At 45.3% G+C, this 20,043-nt stretch overlaps 1 protein-coding gene across 4 annotated transcripts in view; it reads right to left on the minus strand.

The window, feature by feature from the left end:
• Positions 1 to 20,043, minus strand: part of LOC147709940 (NACHT, LRR and PYD domains-containing protein 12-like) — a 521,467-nt gene that overhangs the window by 427,256 nt on the left and 74,168 nt on the right. For all 4 annotated transcript variants that reach the window (XM_086928353.1, XM_086928352.1, XM_086928351.1 and 1 more), the window contains exon 2: positions 8,910 to 9,208. In XM_086928353.1, coding sequence (XP_086784479.1) covers positions 8,910 to 9,189 — 280 coding nt within the window. In that variant the 5' untranslated portion in view covers positions 9,190 to 9,208. The remainder of the gene's footprint in view (positions 1 to 8,909; positions 9,209 to 20,043) is intronic.

Here is a 20,043-nt window from a genome sequence, read left to right on the forward strand (position 1 = left end):
CCCAGCTGATCCTCTCCCTCACCAAACAGCCCCTCACCACCAAAACCAACCTCCACAAAGGAATGAAGGCCGTCATTGACTGGATGAGAAACAGCCGACTGAAGCTGAACTCAGACAAGACAGAGGTCCTCATCCTCAGATCCACCCCCTCGGCCTGGCCTACCGCACTAGGAGCACCCCCTACACCCACCGACCACGCTCGCACCCTTGGGGTCATCCTCGACTCCACCCTCTCCATGACAAAGCAGGTCAACACCTTCTCCTCTTCCTCCTGCTTCAATACCCTCCACTTGCTTTGCAGGATCTTCAAGTGGATACCCACTGAAACGAGAAGTACGGTCCCCCAGGCCCTGGTCAGCAGTAGACTGGCCTACGGAAATGCCCTCTACGCTGGAGCCCCGGCCAGACTTCTGAAACGGCTCCAAGGCATCCAGAAGCCTGATCCTCGACATCCCCCGCTGCAGCCATATCACACACCTAGTTCAAATTAAGAAAATACATTTTAATTCAATACGATAAAGAGAGTTGATAAAATTCATCAGTTCATTGATAAGACTTGATAAAATAACATTGTAATATAACATATGTTTTCACAGTAAAAGAAGAAATATATTTAAAAAGTGGATGGTTTCCTGTCGACGCGTTTCGACACAAAGACTGTGTCTTCATCAGGACTTTACCATCATGATGCTGTGAAAGAGATTGTAAAAATATTTTACTATTTGGTCTATTGATTTTGAAACAATTTATGAAAAACTAGTTAACGTTTGCCACAACTTTCTATTGCCAGTTGATTATATAAAAAACATGATATACCGCTTAGTGTTTAACTACATACACTCACATCAAGAACCTATGTACTCTTATTTTCTTGGACTGATTTGAATAAAACACAGATGTCTATCTCACAATTGTAGGTAATACAATAACAGTTTTGTGATTCTTCTTTTGTTGATACAGAATGAGGTTAACATTTCCTGCATATTCATATTATTGATTACACCATTTGGTACAAAGGTCATTGTATACATGTCTTTTGTCAGTACATGAATCTTTGGTATTTAATATCTCAAATTTCAATTTGCGAAATAGAATCTTATTAGGGATAGAGAAATTTTAAAGAAGCAGGAAAGCCTGCAGAGAAACGATTAGAAAGGGTAAAAGAAAGTAAAAAAGTGATTCAGAGTTACTATTTTCTGCTCTATGAGATTTTATCACTAGTAACTAAATTAAGATTCCTATACCTTTAAAGTTTCAGCATTTGCAAGGATTCATAATTCGGTACCTGTTTAATTCAGTTCAAAAACGATTTTAATGTTCAGTTTCCCTGCCGATTTTATGCTGCCTTCAATCTAGTTGGTTTAATATCTAAAATTGCGAATACACCATATTAGAGGGATCTATTTTCGAAAGTTTAATTTAACCTTGTTGTTTTGCTATTTCACGCTCTTACCTTTCAAATTCTATATAGCGAGTTGATATAATCTGACATCTAGTTGAATATTCCAATATCAAATTTCAAGTGGTCAGCTATCTGCAATTTAGACATGTATTGTGTTACTTTAATTTTATTTAATTATCCTTCAATCCGATAGGTTTCAGCTATACATTTTGACTTAAGTTGCATGCTGATGTTTAATATAGCAATTCTCACCTTGTCTGGATAGCTGTAATCCGTCTCTAGATATCTAATTTGTTTTAAAAACCGTGGAATGATTGAAATCCACTGGAAGCCGACTTCCTATAGATAAAGAAAACACCTATTTATGACTAGTTCTTCTTATTTTCTTTTATTAATTATTAGTTATATGCCAGGTACCCGAACTAAGATCGTATCTTACCCTTAAATGCGAATGTTGATATTCTACAGGTTTTGGGCTCGGTGGCACTCGACAAATGGGGTATCTTGATATTCAGTTTTCAAATCACTATTATCTATAGGGATAGAGCGATAAACAATTTGAACTAAAGTACAAGAAAGGCATTAGCTAAATGTTTTTTTAGCTTAGCTTGCTCTTACCTAAAGCACGTGGTTGTGTGTCGAGCCGGTCCAGGCACGAACTTGTAATTTAACTCAAGCGTGTTTAATAACGGCGTTCGGGATATATTGATGGCTTACAAACTGTTTTCAAGCCATGCGCACAATGCATCTATTTCAAAAGAAGAAACCCCATATATTAGTGTCAAAATACCCTCGTTTAACTAGGTTCGGTGGGGAAACGTGGCGGTCTCTTACCAATAGAAAGAAAGATGAACGGCGTGTCAGGCAGCACTGCTCAGCGTGTCGGTTTCAGGGTGAATAACCTTGCGCTGCTGTTTAGGGCTCTTTATATAAGGAAAATTCTCATTGGTTGAGGCAATTACCTAATTTCATAAAGGGAAATACCACGATTTTGAATAATGGGCTTGTTCAAGATGGTGATCGTCTATTTACTTTGTGTTACAAATATGAAGTTAGTTCCACATTAAGGTAAACACGCAAGGTCTATGCGTTACGGAACTTTTAACCTATTTACATTAATTTGATTTTAATTTGAAGCAGAATAAAAGATCATATTATTCTTAAGGGGCCTATTGTTGTACGCTAGTTGGAATTATTCGGAATTATTTATAATTATCTCACAAAATTGCATTTTCCCATGGTAATTCATTGTTCAGGCCATGGGTAAAAGTCTTTAAAGTAAAAGTCCAGAAGACTTCTCTCTTTTTTCTTATCTTCTCACCTCCCTTAGCATTTGATGTATGGATCTTTTCCAATATACGCCATCTGATATCAGATGGAGCATGCTGAAATTCCAGGAAATGACTAACTAAAGGAGCTGTTATTTTACGTGTTTTAATCGCAGATCTATGTTCTGTCAAGCGAGTTTTTATTGCTCGAGAAGTTTCGCCTACATATCCCATATCGCATGGGCATAGGATCAAGGAGACCATATTGCAAGTATTACATGTCCATAGATCATTCGCTTGAATATCACATTCATTAAATGTAAAGGTTTCTCCTGGTATAATGCCATCGCACGAATGGCATGAACCACATCTTGAGGTACCTTTTACAGGGTTCACTCCTTGTATAGATTTTTGTATAAAGGGTGGTTTGACAGTTGTTCCGGTGTATCTTGATCTTACCACTAAATCTTTCAGATTTTTATTTCGTCGATGTGCAAACATCGGTTTCTTAAGTTTTGGTTTTGATGGTTCTATATTTAATAAATGCCAATTGGCATTGATTATTTGTCTGATTGTGGCATTTAGTGTCGAATGTTTTGTGATATAGACCAATTTTGGTTCCTGGACTTCTTTATTTGATCTTAAGAGAGCATCTCGATCATAGTAGAGTGTCATAATCCTTGATGTTGGTGCAATTTCTCCTCACCCTGAGAAATTGCGAAAAAGGGATACCATCTTTTTGGTTCCTCGGATGATAACTTGAAAAATGGAGCAATGTGTTCCTAGCTGTGGGCTTTGAATATAGATCTACTTCTAATTTATTGGATTCATTTCTAATATATATGTCCAAAAACTCTACTTGGGTTGCATTAATATGAGCAGTGAAGCGTAGATTCTCACCTGCAAGGTTGATCCACTCTAAGAATTCACCCAGAGTCTGTTCCCCATTGGTCCAGATGAAAAAAATATCATCAATGAACCTGTACCAATGGGAAACAGACTCAAAGAATGGGGCCATCTCATTTTGTATATGGCGGGATTCAAAGAGAGCCATATATATATTAGCTATGGAGGGAGCCATGGCTGCCCCCATGCTCACGCCCTTTATTTGTTGGTACATGTGGTCCCCAAACTGAAAAACATTTTCCTGTAGTACTATTGATAGACACTCAAATATAAAATGCTTATTGCATGGTATTTGATGCAGATCAATAAACCACATAGTGGCCTCTAATGCTCCTTTTTGCGGGATGTTGCTATATAAAGCTTCAACATCAAGTGTGACCAATAGGTCACTGTTTCCATTAAATGATAAGTGTTCAACCTTAGAAACCATTGCCCCTGTGTCTTTAATATATGAGGGGGTCAATGGAATGTATGGTCTGAGAATGTTATCCACATATTTAGATAGAGCTTCTGTGGGGGTACCAATAGTGGAAACAATTGGGCGGTATGGTGGGTCTTGTTGGTTTTTATGCATTTTTGGCAGCCCATAGATGCATGCTATTTTCCCTTGAGATTTATTCAGAAAATCATATTCTTTTTTGTCAATTATATTTTTGTCTAATGCTTTTCTTGTAATTTGTTGAATTTTTCTAATTGCCCTGTCTGTGGGGTTACTTGTGATTTTTTTTATAAAAAAGGGGGTCATTTAACATATTCAACATGTTTGTCTCATATGTATTTGAATCAATGAGGACAATGCCGCCTCCTTTATCGCTACTCTTTATTACAATAGATTTATTGTTTTTTAGATTGTTCAAGGAAATATGTTCCTCTTTGGAGATGTTATATCTAGGTTTGGGCACATATCTAAGTGCTTGTTCCAATTTAGATAAAACAACTTTTTCAAACATCGCCATCTCTGGGCCTAGTTGGTCCAATGATGGAGTGAATGTAGAGGGTAGAGCTACGATGTTGTTAGTTCTACTGTCTTGATTTATGTCTACTTTATCCAAAAAGAACTTCTGCAATCTTATTTTCCTAAAGAAGGAATGCAGGTCTTGGTAAAGTTCAAATAAATTCACATTGGCATGTGGAACAAATGTTAAGCCTTTCGTAAGCAAAGATATATCTCATGTCTCTAAGTTGTGTTTTGAAAGATTGAAGATAGGTATCACATCCATTGCCTTTGATATTGTCTGCTGCGAGTCTCCAGGTAATGTTGAGGTTCCATGGGGTGTTGGTATATTTGATGGTGACCTCGGGACGGGGGTTGAAATCGTACTCTTTGCCTGCCCCGTTTGGCTCCTCGGTATCCTAAAAAAAGGCTGGCGCATATTTCTACGTCCATTTTGGGGATTGTAATGGCCCTCTTCTTGATAATTGGAATCACTGTCAGAATAGGATCTGAAGAATCTGAAAAGTTATTTATTCTTTGCTGATTATGAATCACTTCTCCTTGCTGATGGTCTATTTTGTAGAAACTATCTCCTAGATAGGGGTAGGTACGTTCTAAAGTATAAAATCTTTTATCCTTTGTGAATTTCTCTTGTTTCCTTTTTGTGAGATATTCTGCAAAGGACAAAATATCTTTATTTAAAGCTTCAAGTTCTTTATCAGCTTCTGCTATTATTGTAGAGGTTTTTATTTTATTTTCTAGCTCTTCTATTTCCTTCTTTATATCTTAGGCTAACTCTTTAGATGTTGCTATGATAAGGATCATCAAGTCCCTGGAGCATCTGCTGGCTATCATACTCCATTTATGTAGAAATGCTTTTATGTCTACAAACAAGCCCGGGATGATCCTAATTCTTAATCCTAATGGGATGATGCCAGCTTTCAGATAATTGAGCATAAACTCACCATGAGCTTCTATCCTTATTAATTTCTTCTTCAGGTTAGATAGTTTCCCTATGTCACTGTTATTCTGTGGTTTGGACATAAAGCTAGAACTAGATGTTACAGTGGTGCCTACCAATGTGGCGAAATCCTCATCGGAGAAACCAAAAGTCTCCATTTGGGCCATTTGGGGACTGAGACGAGGAGGACAATCAAGACAGGATAATAGAAAAGAAGTGGTAGAGAAAGGCAAGATATATTCATGCGATGCCTACAAAAAAGGAACAAAATTTCTAATACATAGGTATAAGGAACAGCGGTAAATGAATATGAACAGAGCTACGGTCCCACACGGATAAACCGTGGGTATCACTATGTTAAAAACAAGGACCCCCTGATATGGATCAAGATCCTGGGACAGGGTAAGTAGTGTATGTTTTTCATCTGGACCAATGGGGAACAGACTCTGGGTGAATTCTTAGAGTGGATCAACCTTGCAGGTGAGAATCTACGCTTCACTGCTCATATTAATGCGACCCAAGTAGAGTTTTTGGACATATATATTAGAAATGAATCCAATAAATTAGAAGTAGATCTATATTCAAAGCCCACAGCTAGGAACACATTGCTCCATTTTTCAAGTTATCATCCGAGGAACCAAAAAGATGGTATCCCTTTTTCGCAATTTCTCAGGGTGAGGAGAAATTGCACCAACATCAAGGATTATGACACTCAATCTGTAAAAATGAAGCAAAAATTCCTCGAAAGAGGATATCCGCACCGTCTTGTCCGTGAGGCATCAAAAGGGCTTGATACTATGATCAAGATGCTCTCTTAAGATCAAATAAAGAAGTCCAGGAACCAAAATTTGTCTGTATCACAAAACATTCGACACTAAATGCCACAATCAGACAAATAATCAATGCCAATTGGCATTTATTAAATATAGAACCATCAAAACCAAAACTTAAGAAACCGATGTTTGCACATCGACGAAATAAAAATCTGAAAGATTTAGTGGTAAGATCAAGATACACCGGAACAACTGTCAAACCACCCTTTATACAAAAATCTATACAAGGAGTGAACCCTGTAAAAGGTACCTCAAGATGTGGTTCATGCCATTCGTGCGATGGCATTATACCAGGAGAAACCTTTACATTTAATGAATGTGATATTCAAGCGAATGATCTATGGACATGTAATAGTTGCAATATAGTCTACTTGATCCTATGCCCATGCGATATGGGATATGTAGGCGAAACTTCTCGAGCAATAAAAACTTGCTTGACAGAACATAGATCTGCGATTAAAACACGTAAAATAACAGCTCCTTTAGTTAGTCATTTCCTGGAATTTCAGCATGCTCCATCTGATATCAGATGGCGTATATTGGAAAAGACCCATACATCAAATGCTAAGGGAGGTGAGAAGATAAGAAAAAAGAGAGAAGTCTTCTGGACTTTTACTTTAAAGACTTTTACCCATGGCCTGAACAATGAATTACCATGGGAAAATGCAATTTTGTGAGATAATTATAAATAATTCCGAATATTTCCAACTAGCGTACAACAATAGGCCCCTTAAGAATAATATGATCTTTTATTCTGCTTCAAATTAAAATCAAATTAATGTAAATAGGTTAAAAGTTCCGTAACGCATAGACCTTGCGTGTTTATCTTAATGTGGAACTAACTTCATATTTGTAACACAAAGTAAATAGACGATCGCCATCTTGAACAAGCCCATTATTCGAAATCGTTGTATTTCCCTTTAAGAAATTAGGTAACTGCCTCAACCAATGAGAATTTTCCTTATATAAAGAGCCCTAAACAGCAGCGCGAGGTTATTCACCCTGAAACCGACACGCTGAGCAGTGCTGCCTGACACGCCGTTCATCTTTCTTTCTATTGGTAAGAGACCGCCACGTTTCCCCACCGAACCTAGTTAAACGAGGGTATTTTGACACTAATATATGGGGTTTCTTCTTTTGAAATAGATGCATTGTGTGCATGGCTTGAAAACAGTTTGTAAGCCATCAATATATCCCAAACGCCGTTATTAAACACGCTTGAGTTAAATTACAAGTTCGTGCCTGGACCGGCTCGCCACACAACCACGTGCTTTAGGTAAGAGCAAGCTAAGCTAAAAAAACATTTAGCTAATGCCTTTCTTGTACTTTAGTTCAAATTGTTTATCGCTCTATCCCTATAGATAATAGTGATTTGAAAACTGAATATCAAGATACCCCATTTGTCAAGTGTCACGGAGCCCAAAACCTGTAGAATATCAACATTCGCATTTAAGGGTAAGATACGATCTTAGTTCGGGTACCTGGCATATAACTAATAATTAATAAAAGAAAATAAGAAGAACTAGTCATAAATAGGTGTTTTCTTTATCTATAGGAAGTCGGCTTCCAGTGGATTTCAATCATTCCACGATTTTTAAAACAAATTAGATGTCTAGAGACGGATTACAGCTATCCAGACAAGGTGAGAATTGCTATATTAAACATCAGCATGCAACTTAAGTCAAAATGTATAGCTGAAACCTATCGGATTGAAGGATAATTAAATAAAATTAAAGTAATACAATACATGTTTAAATTGCAGATAGCTGACCCCTTGAAATTTGATATTGGAATATTCAACTAGATGTCAGGTTATATCAACTCGCTATATAGAATTTGAAAGGTAAGAGCGTGAAATAGCAAAACAACAAGGTTAAATTAAATGTCCTTCACCTCTAACATGAGCTTCCATTGGAATTCCATAGAGCATATTATCAAGCCCATTATCGCCACTTTATCAGCAGTTTCCTGCCGATAAAGTGGCGATAATTTTATCGCCCAGGCTTGATAATATGCCCCTGCATCTTTGCACCCTCCAGTTTTAACCTTAACCGAGAGCTTCTATCTGCGCCTTTGATTGGTTTTAAAAAAGATTGGTGCTCTTGTGGTTCTTCCCGCGTTTAAATATGAACCTCTATTTTTTTTTTACAGAGAAGAGTCTCTGAGGCGCTTACACCTGACATCAGACCAAATTCATGTTCAAGGCTTTTCAGTGTGGAGTGCTCTAAAAAAGCTGGGGCCAAATTATTTAAAAAAGGCGATACATGATCGCCGCTTTTATCGGCAGAAAACTGCAGATAAAGCGGTGATTATGGGCTTGATAATACGCCCTTGAGAATTCCCATGGAAGCCCAAGTTCTGGTGTTAACCTGGGCTTCTATTGGAATTCTCAAGGGCGTATTATCAAGCCCATTATCCCCGCTTTAGCGGCAGGTTCCTGCCGATAAAAGCGGCGATAATGTATCGCCCTTTCTTGATAATATGGCCCCGGGTTTTGAAAAATCCTTTGTATTAATCTCAAGATGAGAAAATCTGTGAAACTGCTTTTGCTTTGGCCATCAAGGTGGTCCTTGGGGTGTGATCTTGAAGGATCGCCCCCTCTTACCTCGCTGTTGTCCCTCTCTGAGTTTGGCTGCCGGCTCCTTCAGGCCGACCTTGGTGAAGACTTTGATGGTCACATCAATGGCGTCCAAGCCGTAGAACTGGACAAGAAGGTTCTTGGTGTCAATCTGGTCTGCTTTCTCTAGCTTCCCTCTGGAGATGCTTTGACACCCTTTGAAGCTGATTTCTGGTAATTTATCCTTAACCCTTTTGAAATCCGCTTTGGTGAGGTCCTCCAGGGCGCAGAGCAGGACGTCTCCAGATGTGCTCCCTCCGTCCGCCATGGCTCATGTGAGGCTCCGTCTGAAAAACAAAGACGAGAAGAATATTCAGGTGAGAGAAATAATTACAAGGAAATTATTTACTTAGACGTTATTCTAAAAATATGGCTTTTTAACGCACATGTTGACTGCGTTGAATACCCCTAGATTCTATCACAAAAACTTAAATACTCTGCAGCAAACCCAGAGACACCAAAACTTCCATGTCAAGGGAGGTTGAGACACATTCTTATTTAATATTTGTGGAGCGCCACGATAATCCCCAGGGAATATCACAGCGCTACGTAGATGCTCAACCCGTCCACTGTTAGAGATTCATTAAACCAAGACATGAGCATCCTGCCAGCCATTAACCAAGGAGAAGCCACATTTTCAATTCTATCCTCAACCTAGTATGATCATCAGTTAAACAAATAGACAAGGGTAAGAGTTCCATTACACCAGCCAATAAGAGAAGAAGCATCAGGTTTGACTCTTATCCTAACAACGTAACAACAAAAAGAGAGGTAGGGAGAATGAGGAACACTCTTAGTCCCCAGTTATAAATTGTTAAACAAAGAAAAAGTGACCAAGGGGTGCACACAGTTCAGAGAACAAATGGAGCAACTGGGGAAATGGAACTAACCCCGCTCAGGTTAGTTTAGAAAGCCCTCACTCACCAACCTGGTTGGTGACATGCTTCATCATTGGGCTCCACTGGAGAGGCCGAATGCCCCCCCAGTGTGCTTCGACGCCAGAACTACTGCGGAGCGGGTTTTGTGAAATAGACGTGAAGTGAATTAATTAACAGTGATTGTGACAGTTAAAAATGTCTTATGTGTCTCAAAAAGTGTTTATTGTTTGATCACTAGGACATAAATAAAAATTGTGTAGGAAAATGATCCAAATAAATTGTTTGGATGTTTCCAGAAGTTTAATCGTTAGTCAGCATGTTTCTGCCTTGAAACGGTGTGATTTTACCAGGCATTCATCAGGACAAAAAGTGAACTAAACCCTGGCAGTATGGGCACTCTAAGGCCCACCCTTACCATGGGACGTGCAATGTAAAAACAGTGAAAAAAAGTGCATACAGGTGGAGCGTACTCCACCTGAGGGACTCCTGGATTAGGAAGCCTACAAAATTAATGATGTACTTAGATGGTGGGTCAGTTACACACCATGGATCTCGGGAGGGGGGTGTTGGCGTAATTGGCACACCGCCCTCGATGCCAGGCACCCTCTAGTAACCTGCATACACCCTCGCAAACCGGATCCTAAAGGTGCCTGGCGTCGAGGGCGGTGTGCCAATTCTGCCCTTCTCCTCTGTTAGACTCGTTTTTTGTGCCCTTCTGCCCTCTGTTAGATTCGTTTTCCCCTTGTTTTTGTGCCCTTCTGCCCTCTGTTAGACTCGTTTTTCCCTTGTTTTTCTGCCCTTCTGTCCTCTGTTAGACTCGCTATTTGTACCTTTCTGCCCTCTGCCTCACCACATCATCACTCAGCACCACCACATTATCACTCAGCACCACAACAGCACCACTCAGCAGCACCACTCAGCACCACCACAGCACCACGCAGCACCACCACAGCACCACTCAGCACCACCAAAGTACCACTAAGCACCACCACAGCATCACTCAGCACCACCACAGCACCACTCAGCACCACCACAGCGCCACTCAGCACCACCACAGCACCACTCAGCACCACCACATTATCACTCAGCACCTCCACAACACCACTCAGCACCAGCACAGCATCACTCAGCACCACCACAGCATCACTCAGCACCACCACAGCATCACTCAGCACCACCACCACATTACTCAGCACCACCACAGCACCACCACATTATCACTCAGCACCACCACAGCACCACTCAGCACTACCACAGCACCACTCAGCACCACCACAGCACCACTCAGCACCACCACAGCACCACTCAGCACCACCACAGCATCACTCAGCGCCACCACAGCACCATTCAGCGCCACCCCAGCATCACTCAGCACCACCCCAGCATCACTCAGCGCCACCCCAGCATCACTCAGCGCCACCACAGCATCACTCAGCACCACCACAGCATCACTCAGCACCACCACAGCATCACTCAGCACCACCACAGTACCACTCAGCATCACCACAGCATCACTCTGCACCACCACAGCACGACTCAGCACCACCACAGCATCACTCAGCACCACCACAGCATCACTCAGCACCACCACAGCACCACTCAGCACCACCACAGCATCACTCAGCGCAACTCCAGCATCACTCAGCACCACCACAACATCACTCCGCGCCACCACAACATCACTCCGCACCATCACAGCATCAATCGGTGCAACCATTCAACAACAATTGGTTCAAATATGTTCTCTCAATGTTTCAAGCTTTATTACAAATGTCACAAAAAGATGTTAATATTTCACTTCTGTTCTTGGATTTTCATCACAATAAAATACACTGAACATAATCTTCACAAAAGTTATTGACAAAAGTTTAAGCTATTGCCATTATAAATTACAATCACTTTTATTTAAGTATTAATTATTTAAAAAAATTAAAAGCCATTGTTATTTGTAATATCAATACATCTAAGTCATGTAAATACAAAACATGTTGCGTTACAAATGTTATAGGTGTCACATTTGCAGAAGTTATAACTATTGGCATTGTAAATGACAAAGCTGTTAATTTAGCTATTTTCAAATTTTACAAGACCAATAGCTCAAACTTTCATAATGCGAGACCTATTGCATTGCAAATGCTTGTTTATACCAGCTCCCACTTCTTTATAAACATATAAAGGCACAACTCGTTCACACTTCCACAGACTTCTTGTCTCAGCCACTCTTCTTTCTTTTAGCAATAAAATATGTACCCATTCACACCCTTAAAAGCATTACAAGAAATAGTAGCAACTGCTCCCACTACCACAGACTTCATGGCGCATGAGTCCTTCTGTCTTTTAGCGACAATGTGTGTGTGCGCATGTCAAAGAGCTTCAAAGAAAGTCTTTAAATGACCCTGACAATGGAGATAATTATTTTTTAAACGTGCTTGCTGCCACTGCTTCCGTATACTAGTGGAAAGGTGTGGCACAGCGGACAGGGCAGCTGACTTTGGAGCACAGGGTTCACGGTTCAAACCCCGGCTCGGCTCCGGCGGCAGTTCAGCTCAGCACCATGTGACTCTGGGCAAAAACTCACTTAATTTCCATGACAGCCCCTTGAGACCCGTAGGGGTGAGCAGTTTGTGCTTTACAAATACCGGATTTGCAATTTAGTGCTATTGATAAGCAGAGCAGCGGTGTTCAATTTGAAAAACGAACACAGAAGAAGGAGTTTGGATTACCTTCATTATTACTGTCACATACACAGTAACTGCTGTATGTATGCTTCCTTCCTATACTCTAACTGTCACAGAACATTGAGCACATTTTAAAATGCATAACTGTCTGGGCTAATGCCATCTCAGGGTCCGCTCTGATTTATTTTCTTTAAATCCTAATACCAGTACCATAGCGGTCCACGTGGCTTACACATCGGTAGGCATCCACAACACAAACGTAGGCTGGAAACATACAATACCCCCACACTCCCACCATAAAATCTAACCACTTATGTTTATGCCTGAAAATAGCTCAAAAATGAGGTTTTGAAACTCCCTTTTTGTGCTCTCTCTGAACATAATAAACCATACTGTTTGTTTTTTGGGAACTGTTGCACTACATATTTTTCTTAATATAATGACATACGGACCAATTACGATGTCGTCAGGAAGGCCATCCCAAAGCCTTCCAGAGTCGGACCCTGCAACCGACTCGTACTGGGATCCGGTTTAACCAAACGACGCAGTACGATGGCCAAAAAAAATGTATGTACAAGCGACGCGCTCACTCTGAATCCGTCTTTATTTTCCCAACAACAAGAACTCACCGAAAACGCTGAATGGAATAGTCCAGAGGCACTTCCCAGTCTGATCCCAATGCCCAAGTATAATGCGTACTTCCAATGCGCCTCATCGGTCACCACAACCAACACACCAGAGCGTCTGGAAGGGGAGTATTTCAGCTCCGGCCCGTGCCACAACACGATTCCTGCGATCGAGACTGTGCACCCATGTATCCCATCACGCACGGGATCCCTATACTCTACTTCTACGAGAATAATACAACCCCAACTCACATGGTCATCGCAGACAGTAAGTTAGACACCTACCCATACAGAATAATGCAACTAGCCCGCACAACACAATACAAGAGAAAGCAGGGGCCCCAAATACAGTCCAATTAGGTGGGGGGGGGGAGGTACTTGCAGTAATGTAGAGGCAAATCTGTTGTTGGGGACTAATACCCCCTGCAATGTAGAGGCTAATCTGGGGTGGGGGGCTAAGACCCTCAGCAATGTAGAGGCAAAACTGGGGTGGGGGCTAATACGACCAGCAATGTAGAGGCAAATCTGGGGTGGGGGGCTAAGACCCTCAGCAATGTAGAGGCAAAACTGGGGTGGGGGCTAATACGACCAGCAATGTACAGGCAACTATGGTTTTGGGGGGCTAATTTCCCCAGCAATGTAGAGGCAAATCTGGGATGGGGGGCTAATACCCTCAGCAATGTAGAGGCAAATCTGGGTTTGGGGGGCTAATACCCTCAGCAATGTAGAGGCAAAACTGGGGTGGGGGCTAATACGACCAGCAATCTACAGGCAACTCTGGTTTTGGGCGGCTAATTTCCCCAGCAATGTAGAGGCAAATCTGGGATGGGGGGCTAATACCCTCAGCAATGTAGAGGCAAATCTTGGGTGGGGGGCTAAGACCCCCTGCTATGGAGAGGAAAAACTGGGGTGGGGTAATACCCCCAGCAATGTAGAGGCAACTCTGGTTTTGGGGGGCTAATACCCTCAGCAATCTAGAGGCAAAACTGGGGTGGGGGCTATTACGACCAGCAATGTAGAGGCAACTCTGGTTTTGGGGGGCTAATACCCCCAGCAATGTAGAGGCAAATCGGGGATGGGGGCTAATACCCCCAGTAATGTAGAGGCACATCTGGTGATGGAGGGCTAATACCCCCAGTAATGTAGAGGCACATCTGGTGATGGAGGGCTAATACCCCCAGTAATGTAGAGGCAAATCTGGTGTTGGGGGCTAATACCCCCAGTAATGTAGAGGCAAATCTGGTGATGGGGGGCTAATACACTCAGCAATGTAGAGGCAAATCTGGTGTTTGGGGCAAATATCCTGTGAGCTTCCCTGGCTCCTATGAGTTGGACCAAGATGTCTTACATATACACGACCCCGGTTAGAGGTTGTCTGTTTATTAACCAGAGAATAGATCACAGTCCTTATTATCCAATGGGAAGGGGTTTGGGAAAATACGGATTCATAAACAAAAGAAGGACACTCTTAGAGTTAAGTCAAGTTACAGTCCGGGCCAACAGGTGAGCAAGTTACTGATGATCTGGGCTCCTGTCTTGTTCTGTTTTTTCATTGTTTTGCCCGCCATTTGTGCCTGTATCATTGTGCCGTGACATCGTTTTCGTTTTCCTTCCTGATTTGCCTATTACTTGTGCCCTCCATTTATGCCTGTTTTATTTCATGCAACCTCTGTGACGTGTTTCTGTTTCCTTCCTGTTTTCCCGCCTAACTCGCCGCCCTCCGATCTCCCTCCCCGCCTCCCGCTTCCCGCCACCGCCATTTGCCCCACCCCTTTCTCTTCTGTTCCCTCCCCGCTCCCGCCTCCCAGCTGATCCGCCCACCCGCGCACTTCGCCTTAAATGGCGACCGTGCGAACGCGCAGCGGTCACGCCGATTGTGCGCCGAAGGCGCGCCAAAGGCGCGCCAAAGGTAAGCCCGTCTGCGCCCGTCCGCGACCGGATCGCAACCAGCGCCAGGACCCCTGGCCCCCGAAGACCCCGACCGACCCGCCTGACGTACTCCGCCGCCACCCTCATCGCACTCAACTCCGGCCGACTCCCAGATTGCCATCAAGCCACTCCACGACGTACCCACGGACCCTTCAGCTGCCACGCCTGCAAATTCACCTGCATCCGGACCTGCCTCGCACCAGCTCCCGCCAAGTCGAACACCAGCAGCAGCCACCTCAAGTGCATCCTGCTCAACACCCGCTCCGTCCACAGACACGCCATCGAACTCTGGAACCTTCTAGACGCCACAGCCCCTGACGTTGCCTTCCTCACGGAGACCTGGATGAACGCCTCTTCAGCTCCCGACATCGCCATCGCTATCCCAGAGGGCTACAAGATCGTCCGGAGGGACCGCAACACCAACCAGAGGGGAGGAGGCATCGCCATCATCCACAGGAACACCATGATCCGCCTCACGACCAGCACCGACAACACCCTGACCACCGCCGAACACCTGCATTTCCAGATCCACACCAACCCGAACACCACCCTCAGAGGCACCCTGATCTACAGACCCCCTGGACCACGCACACAATTCAGCGAGGACATCGCCGACTTCGTCAGCCCGCATGCCCTCCCCTCCGCTGACTACATCCTCCTGGGGGACCTCAACTTCCATCTGGAGAACAACAACGACCGCAACACCAGCACCCTGCTCGACAACCTCGCCAATCTTGGACTCAAGCAACTGGTGTCCACCCCCATCCACCTCGCCGGACACACACTCGACGCAGTCTTCTCTTCCAGCACAGACGTCGACTTCAGCCACGCCACAGAGCTTCAATGGACGGACCACAGCTGCGTCCACTTCACCTTCAAGAGAACGACGACCCACCACCACCAGCAACAGGCTGCCCGCAGAAGCTGGAACAAGATCACAGCAGACCAGCTCGCCACCTCCCTGAGCCAGCACCCTCCGGCCAGCTCAGCGAACCCCAGCCAGGCCGCCGACAACCTCACGAAGTGGATCAGCATCTGCGCGGACGAGCTCGCCCCGCTGAGGACCCCGCCCTGCAGACCCGGCAGCAAGAAAGCCCCGTGGTTCACCGACGAACTCAAGAGCTCCAAGAAGAACTGCCGAGCCCTCGAGAAAGTCTGGAGAAGGGAACCCACACCGGACAACAGGACCTCCCTCAAGCTTGCCACCCGGAAGCACCACCAGCTGATCCGCGCCGCCAAGAAAACAGCATTCAAGGACCGGTTGGACAACAACGCACACAACTGCAAGGAACTCTTCAACATCGTGAAAGAGCTTTCCAACCCCAGCGCAGGAAACAACGACATCACCCCATCGCAAGACCTCTGCAACTCCCTCGCTTCATACTTCCACAACAAGATCGCGGACATACACAACAGCTTCAACAACCAACCAACGCACACCATGACCGAACAACCAACCCCCACCACCACCCTCAACGCCTGGACCCCGATCAGCACCGAAGACACCATCCGCACGATGAACTCCATCCACTCCGGATCACCGACCGACCCCTGCCCTCACCACGTCTTCAACAAGGCCGACGCTGTCATCGCACCCCACCTGCGAGACATCATCAACACATCCTTCGACACCGCCACCTTCCCTGAGAGCTGGAAACACGCCGAACTCAGCGCTCTACTCAAGAAACCAACAGCGGACCCCACCGAACTCAAGAACTACCGCCCCATCTCGCTCCTCCCGTTTCCAGCCAAAGTCATCGAGAAGACCGTCAACAAGCAGATGGAGCCTTCCTCGAAACGAACGGATCCCTCGACCCCTCACAGTCCGGCTTCCGAGCCAATCACAGCACCGAGACCGCCCTCATCGCCGCCACCGATGACATCCGAGCCCTGATGGACAATGGAGAAACAGCGGCCCTCATCCTCCTAGACCTCTCCGCGGCATTCGACACGGTCTGCCACCGCACCCTAGTACAGCGCCTCAGCAACATCGGAATCCAGGACAAGGCGCTGGAATGGATCATCTCCTTCCTCGACGGAAGAACACAGAGAGTCCGCCTACCACCGTACAAGTCAGAGGCCTCCGAAGTCATCTCAAGGTTCATCTCTGAGCCCCACCCTCTTCAACGTCTACATGAGCCCCCTCGCGGCCATCGTACGCAAACACAACCTCAGCATAATCTCCTACGCCGATGACACCCAGCTGATCCTCTCCCTGACCAACGACCCCGCCTCCGCCAGAGCCAACCTGCACGAAGGGATGAAAGAGGTAGCCGAGTGGATGACGACCAGCCGCCTGAAACTGAACTCTGACAAAACGGAGGTCCTCATCCTGGGCTCTTCACCCTCCGCCTGGGACGACTCCTGGTGGCCTCCCGCCCTGGGCACCGCACCCAAACCGACAGACCATGCACGCAACCTGGGCTTCATCCTGGACTCCTCCCTCTCCATGACCAGGCAAGTCAACAACGTCTCCTCGGCGTGCTTCAACATCCTACGCATGCTACGGAAGATCTTCTGGTGGATCCCCACCGAGACCAGGAAGACCGTCACCCAGGCCCTCGTCACCAGCCGACTGGACTACGGCAACGCCCTCTACGCCGGTACCACCGCCAAGCTCCAGAAGAGACTCCAGCAGATCCAGAACGCCTCAGCCAGACTCATCCTCGACATCCCACGAACCAGCCACATCACCGGACATCTGAGAGACCTTCACTGGCTCCCCGTCAACAAAAGAATCACCTTCCGCCTCCTCACCCACGCACACAAAGCCCTACACGACCAAGGCCCGAGCTACCTCAACAGCCGGATCAACTTCAACGCTCCCAAACGCCACCTCCGATCAGCCAACCACGCCCTCGCCGCCGTCCCACGCATCCGAAGAGCGACTACAGGAGGAAGGTCCTTCTCCTACCTGGCCACCAAGACCTGGAACTCCCTCCCGACCGACCTGCGCCTGACTCAAGACCACCTCTCCTTCAGGAAGAAGCTGAAGACCTGGCTGTTCGAGCAGTAGCGGCACCCCCCCCCCCCCCCCCCCCCCAGCTCCTTGAGACCCTACGGGTATGTAGCGTGCTATATAAGTGTCACTGATTGATTGATTGATTCTCTCCTGATGGCCACACCGTCCGGCTCCTCTTCCTCTCAAAGGTACCGGAAACAAAATAAAGATAGGCAAGGGGTAAGGATATGGGACGTTTCTAGTGGTTGCAATGGGGGTGAATCAAGTGCACCCTTCACCATGCCTACTGTGCCTCGTGCCTAAGTGTAGGGGTTTCTGGTGCCTGATTTTAGCCTTAAGTGCCCTTTAAACCTGCCCACCACTCTTTTACAGCATGCAAAGGTCTCCGAGCCAATTGCCTGAACCCACGACCAGCCTGGGCCATGGGGATGGGAGCCGCTGCCTCCTCTTCCTCTGGGAGAGGGCTGGACCCACTCGTTGTAGAGACAAATCTGATATTGGGGAGCTAATACCCACAGCAATGCAGAGGCAAATCTGTGGTTGGGGGTTAATACCACCTGCAATGTAGAGACAAATCTGGGGTGAGGGGCTATTACCCTCAGCAATGTAGAGACAAATCTGGAGTGAGGGGCTATTACCCTGAGCAATGTAGAGACAAATCTGGTGTTGGGGGCTAATACTTCCAGCAATGGCATTTCCGGGAGGTGAGCGGGCTATTCTTTCCCGCTGCACCCTCTACATAGCTGGACGTCGGAACGGACGCGCAGCGGACACGCCGCCAGCGAGCCGAAGGCACGCCAAAGGCAAGACCGTCTGCGCCTGTTCCATGCCAAGGGCCATAACCCCTGTGCTATGTTCGGTAGAGCAGAGAAAAATAGTGTATTCCAAAGATGAGCTATGCAATTTAAGCACTTGGGGTGAAAGCCCTAGCTGCCCGTTGGTTGAGCTTCAGGCAGAGCCAAAACACTGTGAGCATTGTAAGATGCGGTGGAGCTTTTCTAAAATCAAGGCACTTGCACCCCTTCAAAACTCAGTTAATACTGTGTCAGTAACTTGTTAGTGAACAACTAAACTTATTATTCACTAAGATAATTCAATCAGGCATTTTCCCAGATACCTGGAAGACAGCCTCAGTACTGCCACTATTGAAGAAACCTAATCTAGACCCAAAGGAGCCTAGTAGCTACCGTCCAATTTCAAGGATTCCCTTTCCATCTAAGGTGTTAGAGAAGCTGCTCAATACCCAGCGAACAGAATTTATTAACAAAGACGAACTTCTGGACCATGCACAATATGGCTACAGGGAGGGTCACAGGACAGAGACGGTGCTAGTTATGGCAGCTGAGGAACGCAGGTGGCAGCTGAGGAACTCAGGATAATCCTTGATGCAGGGTGGGAAGGCCGCCTTGATCTTGTTAGATCTCTCGGCGGCCTTCGACACCGTCAATCATGAGATTTTAGCCAGTAGACTAGCAGAGATGGGGCTTAATGATTCCTCATTAAAGCTTCTGTCGTCATACCTAGCAGACAGAATCTTCTCAGTGGAATTGAGAGACGGTGTCTCCAAATTATTCAAATTGCCCTGTGGGGTACCTCAGGGGTCCTCACTTAGCCCCTCCCTTTTTAATCTATATGTGGCATCACTGGCCTCTATTATTAGACAGTGTGGGTTCTCCGCTATCTCGTATGCTGACGACACACAGGTGGTGGTGTCGGTCTCAAATAATTTGGAAGCGACAGCTGACTGTTTCAATCATTGCATGAAGCAGATGAATGAATGGATGCAGGCCAACTGTCTAAAGTTAAACGGTGAAAAGACAGAAGTTCTGCTGTTAGGACCCAACCCTTCCTTCTGGTCACCGAGATGGTGGCCTGACAGTCTGGGCAACTGTCCAATTCCTGTCTCTAAGGCTAAGAACTTGGAGTTTGTCTTTGACGATAAGCTTACATTTAATGCTCAGATCAATAAGCTAACTTCTACCTTTTGGCTTATCATAAAAATGATTAGGAAAATTCGCCCTTTAATCCCTCGCGAGGCATTGAAGACAC

This window comes from Lissotriton vulgaris, chromosome 6, assembly GCF_964263255.1.
Source record: "Lissotriton vulgaris chromosome 6, aLisVul1.2, whole genome shotgun sequence".
Lineage (NCBI taxonomy): Eukaryota > Metazoa > Chordata > Amphibia > Caudata > Salamandridae > Lissotriton > Lissotriton vulgaris.